Source organism: Bison bison, unplaced genomic scaffold (assembly GCF_000754665.1).
Source record: "Bison bison bison isolate TAMUID 2011002044 unplaced genomic scaffold, Bison_UMD1.0 scf7180017864453, whole genome shotgun sequence".
In the NCBI taxonomy this organism is placed as follows: domain Eukaryota; kingdom Metazoa; phylum Chordata; class Mammalia; order Artiodactyla; family Bovidae; genus Bison; species Bison bison.
Window position 1 is genome coordinate 292064 of NW_011495015.1, and position 5586 is coordinate 297649.

At 43.8% G+C, this 5586-nt stretch overlaps 1 protein-coding gene across 2 annotated transcripts in view; it reads right to left on the minus strand.

The window, feature by feature from the left end:
- The window catches only part of CEP192 (centrosomal protein 192kDa), a 75633-nt gene that overhangs the window by 14355 nt on the left and 55692 nt on the right, over positions 1–5586 (minus strand). For both annotated transcript variants that reach the window (XM_010859040.1, XM_010859039.1), the window contains 5 exons: positions 5116–5239; positions 3653–3758; positions 3044–3248; positions 2001–2080; positions 1074–1169 (listed from right to left, as the gene is read on the minus strand). In XM_010859040.1, the coding sequence (XP_010857342.1) occupies positions 1074–1169; positions 2001–2080; positions 3044–3248; positions 3653–3758; positions 5116–5239 (611 nt within the window). The remainder of the gene's footprint in view (positions 1–1073; positions 1170–2000; positions 2081–3043; positions 3249–3652; positions 3759–5115; positions 5240–5586) is intronic.

Here is a 5586-nt window from a genome sequence, read left to right on the forward strand (position 1 = left end):
AGCATCAATTCTTCGGCACTCAGCCTTCTTCACAGTCCAACTCTCACATCCATACATGACCACAGGAAAAACCATAGCCTTGACTAGACGGACCTTTGTTGGCAAAGTAATGTCTCTGCTTTTGAATATGCTATCTAGGTTGGTCATAACTTTCCTTCCAAGGAGTAAGCGTCTTTTAATTTCATGGCTGCAGTCACCATCTGCAGTGATTTTGGAGCCCAGAAAAATAAAGTCTGACACTGTTTCCACTGTTTCCCCATCTATTTCCCATGAAGTGATGGGACCGGATGCCATGATCTTCGTTTTCTGAATGTTGAGCTTTAAGCCAACTTTTTCACTCTCCACTTTCACCTTCATCAAGAGGCTTTTGAGTTCCTCTTCACTTTCTGCCATAAGGGTGGTGTCATCTGCATATCTGAGGTGATTGATATTTCTTCCGGCAATCTTGATTCCAGCTTGTATTTCTTCCAGCCCAGTGTTTCTCATGATGTACTCTGCATGTAAGTTAAATAAACAGGGTGACAATATACAGCCTTGACATACTCCCTTTCCTATTTGGAACCAGTCTGTTGTTCCATGTCCAGTTCTAACTGTTGCTTCCTGACCTGCATACAAATTTCTCAAGAGGCATTATATTACGCACCTATAACTTACATAATATTATATCATAATCCAAATAAAAGAAATAGAAATACAATGTTAAAATAGTACAAATCCTTTAAAAAAAAAGTTATTTTAGAGTGCAAGATCAGCACTGGTAGAGCTTTTTGACTGGCTGGTTGACAAAACCACTGTCTGGATCAGTCCCCTGGAAGTATGTTCCCAGCACAGGCTAGCCAGGTGACAAGCTCACACCAGAATGAGTGAGCACCAATCACACACCAACCATGGTGTTGTTACCTAGCAAGACGTCCTGCTGCAGGAGCACAGTGTGCTGCTGCCACTTTCGCAGGAGCCTGGCTATGAGCAGCACCATCCAGGTGGAGTGAACTCTTCTGGGTGGAAATGAGGCACTCCTGGCCAGTTGACACTATGTTCCCACCAGACAGCTGTGAAAAGATGTCAGAACTCACCTTTTGGACACTATGGCCTTCCACTACACCAGAAATAGGAGAACATCTGAATGCTGCATAGGTAGCTCTAAAAACATCTCCACTCTCATCAACTCCCTACAAAGACACCATTTAAACAATCAAATTTAAAAAAACAAAAAGTCAACAGATCAGGTTCCACAGTGACACCACTGCCTTCACAGGCATCGAGGACAAACCCGTTTCCTGGAGACCGGGAGCACCCAGGCTCCGCTAACACCAGGCCTCACTGGACACAGACCCTCCTCCCACCCCCAGCCGCAGTGCTCTATAGGAGGCTGCTCCCTTGTTGGAGGACTGCTGCTTCCTTAAGAACCTTGCTGAGTGTGCGTTCCAACACCCCCACGCAATATCAGCACTTCATTTCCTGTCAGAGGGCCCAGCACTATCTTTTGCACACATCATGTTAACATTATGGCTCAGAACCTTGATGGTCACACCAAGAAGAGAGCAGAAAGGCCGTATCACATGTGACAACATGTGACGATGCACACAGCTTGTGTGATGCCCACTGGCAGACACCACATGTGGGCACACAGGCTAAGACTCCCTGGCAAGTAAAGTTCAGCCCTGCCTCCAACACACAGCAGCACTCAGAACCAGGAGAAAGAAACGTCTGGGATAAAATCTGTATATATTTTTCAGAATAAAATTATTTCAGATAAAAAACTGCACTGCAGGAGACAGCACTAAACAGAGCAAGCAGATATTTTCACATTACATTCTCTAGCCTGACTCTTAAAACCACCATGTGAACAAGACTGGGCAGGTTAGTTCCACTGACAGAAATAATCAAGTAAATGAAGCAGATTAACAAAAACCCAGTAATCTCAATTTATGGTCCTAATCCAGATTTTTAAACATCCTACATAAACATTAAAATGAGTATTCGAGGTAATTATCACTGACCTTGACATAAGGTGGAGCTAAAGATGATAGGTGCCACCTCACTTCCGTGTCACCATGATTCTCCAGTTCTAGGTAATTTCCTATAAGGAACACATTTCACAACTCAAACTGTTTGAGGGGTAAGTAAACAAGCAGATCCCTATGATAATATGTGATAAATCCTGTGATTACCTTACCACAGAGAAGAAATACAATCAGATCCCTTTGAGTCCAACAAGCACACTATTCTCTAACCGTTCTGTTAGGTGAACCTAACTTTCTAGGTTCAGATGCTCTGTCTTGTATTTCGACATTATTTTTTAAGTCCTATTTGACAGATGCCCTATCTTGTATTTAACCAAAGGGAAAAGTTACCGAGGGTCTAAAGCATGTTCTTCATCAGGTACTGAGGAAGCACAGAGCACCATTCCAGGCCCCTGAGGAAGCTCGGAGGAGCTTCACATAGCACTTCACTATTCTCAGGCCCTGGATGGAGGGCCGGGTTGGGGTGGAGGTGGAGCAGGCAGGACAGGCCCAGAACCTGCAGTCACAGCCTAAGGGATGAGGCCTGGCTCCATCACCTTCCTCTCCTCTCTGGCCACTAACTTAGCAGCAGCTCTGGTCAAAGATCTAGTGAGAGTTGGGAAAGGATGGCTCTGACAAACAGTCTAAGCCTCCTGGAACAGACAGAGTTACTAAAGGCCTGGGAGGGATTGGGGGCAGGAGGAGAAGGGGACGACAGAGGATGAGATGGCTGGATGGCATCACCGACTCAATGGACGTGAGTTTGGGTAAACTCTGGGAGTTGGTGATGGACAGGGAGGCCTGGTATGCTGCGATTCATGGGGCTGCAAAGAGTTGGACACGACTGAGCAACTGAACTGAACTGAACTGAAGGCCTAGTTTTAGCTTCCTTGAATTGAGCTGAAATAATTTGTCACTGAAACAATTTCCGAGAACTGCTGATTTTCTCCTGAAGTTAACACTGTCTCGAACTACGGTTAACTAGGAGCTGTTAGATCCCACCTATCAACATTTGAAGACGTAACCTTGTGATACAATACCTGAGGTCTCACCAGGTTCTGTTGGAGGAAAAGTAACTGTCTTGTTTCTTAGCTCAACTTTTGTGGAAGGTGGTTTTGCTGCTGGTTTTACCAGATTAACTACATGCTCAGTTTCTTGGGAAAGGATTCCAAGTGGGCCGGAGGTCAAATGAGTGAAAAGTTCTTCTTGGGTCAAGTCTTCTCGAATTTGAACCTTCACAATTTTCTGAAATGAGACAAAGTGAAGTTAATGTTTTTTTTTTAATTCCTATTTTTTAATCATGGTAGACAAAAGTAATGCCAAACAACTGAAACACTGATGAATTTAGAAAGTAAAGTCTATTCAGATCCCAAAGTAGCTATTGACTTGATCTTTTTTCCCTACTCCCCTCTTTTTCAAAGCAGAACTTTCAAGTTAATGGTGGCTTCCAGGCCCTACTCCCCACTGCTGCACCAGGAAACTTACTCAGCTCACTGGTGGAAAAATCTGTACTAAGTGCTCTAGTTACATAAGCTGTTTGGGCTGAAAGGACCTCAATTTGATTTCTGAAATGTAAGTGCCATCAACAGGATTATAACATTTAAACTGCAAAAAAAATATTGATTAAAAAAAAATTTTTTTTTGAGTACCTTCTGTCCATTGTCACAGTGTATATAGATCAAGCCGCTCCACGGGAACATTGAATGTTTTGTGGATAAGGAGGAATTGGGACTCACAAGAATTTGCATCTTACTCCTTAAAAGAAGAATTGAATACTGAGAACCAAGAATAGTGTAGACCGTAACAGCAATAAAGTAACACTGCACCATCAATGACCACCACGAGTTTCCCCACTGTTCAGAAAGAGCAGAGAACAGCGGTGAGCTCCCATGTGCATCTGATTTTACCTCAGTCCCAACTTGGTGACTGACAAAAAGCTGAGTAGTGTAAAGCCAAGAACCTGAGGGCAAAGCTCATGTGAAAATGGACCACACCACAGAAATGCGTCCATACAGTAATTCAAACTAAATATTTTTAGAGAAAGACCACTACCATGAATACTCTGAGCTGTCACTGTCACAGAGAGTAACTGGAATGCGGGTGGGGAGAAGAGTGCTTCTTTGCTCCCGCCATGGGTCAGGTTTCTGTGCTCACTGTGCTCAAGAGCTATGGGATGACAAAGACTGAAATGTGGAGTGTGACCAGATCTGTCACTTAAGAGACACTACCAGTTACAAGAGAGATCTATACCCACATCCAATATAGCCGAGCTAATAGCACGACACGAAGGGCCATGCACAAGTTGCTGTGGACAACCTGCCCTGTCACCTCCAGTTTTTCACCCATTAACAAGTAAGTATTTAACTGACTGATTTGGTTCCAGGCTTTCTCTGGAGTGTCCCTAACCTTACCTCAACCCAGTCTTGGTCAAATAAACTCTCTTTAAGTCCATACGCCATCATTTTGCAAAAGCAAAGAAAACAGATTCCAAGTTGCTCTCATGCAAAGCTGCTATTGCCAAATGTGAAGCAACTTTCAGGTGTGTGTGTTTTGTGCCAGTTGGGACTGTTCCCAGGAAGTGGAGAGCTGAGGCTTACCCCACCAATAACCATGCTGCACAGACAGGGCAGCTGCTCATCACCACTTGACCCCCAAAGACTTCTGTTTAATCCTTTGTGGAAAACAGTAAGCTAGACTATAGCTCAGACACAGCAGAAGTCAGGAAGCCATGTCTGTAAAATGTCCTTAGACAAAACCAGCAGAGTAAGGTGCCAGGCCCAAGGTGACAAGCCAGGACCACTGGGCTTTGGGGACCACCACCCTCACCCCAGGCACAGATGTATCCCATGCTGTAACTCTGGAGGCATAGCTGTGTCAGGAGATTCCACTCTAGGAATTCTCTCCCGTCTCACTCAGCTCTTGACCCTCTTAGGTTGATACTATAACTGGCTGTGGACAGGCCCCACCGCTAAGAGGTATAAGTCTTGAACTCAGTGTGTTCCCACAGAACCACGCATGGTGCTCTGTAGAGTCAGCACACGGCAAAATCCTACTAAGTTTAAATGGCCTATGAAGCATGTGAATAACATACAGTGGACAAGGTCATACTTACTCAGGTGCGATAAACCCATGTTGTGGAGTCACTGTAAGGCAGTGTGCTGGCCAGTACAGCTCAAATTTCAGCAACCTAATAGAATTATTTAAAATCTGGAAACGTCCAGTTTTTGCCATATCACCTATGACAGCAGATAAAACATTACTCACATTTAGCATTAATAATAAAGACCAAGATTAATAAATAGCAAAAACAAATCCTACATAAATATACTATAATACCAACTTATTTTGCTTTCTCAACTGCCCCTGACAGAAATTTCAAATTCCTGGTAAAGCAAGATCTTCATTCAATCTTGGGAACTACAAAGATACTGAATAAGATCAATACTGAGCAAAGACAAAAAACGAAACCTGGAAATTGTTACCCTTGTGTTATCTTGGGCACAGACATAGGTACTAGAACTTCTTCCTCCTCTGGACCAACGGTACCAATGCTAAGGGTAAGAGGCCAAGTGTCAATTGAATT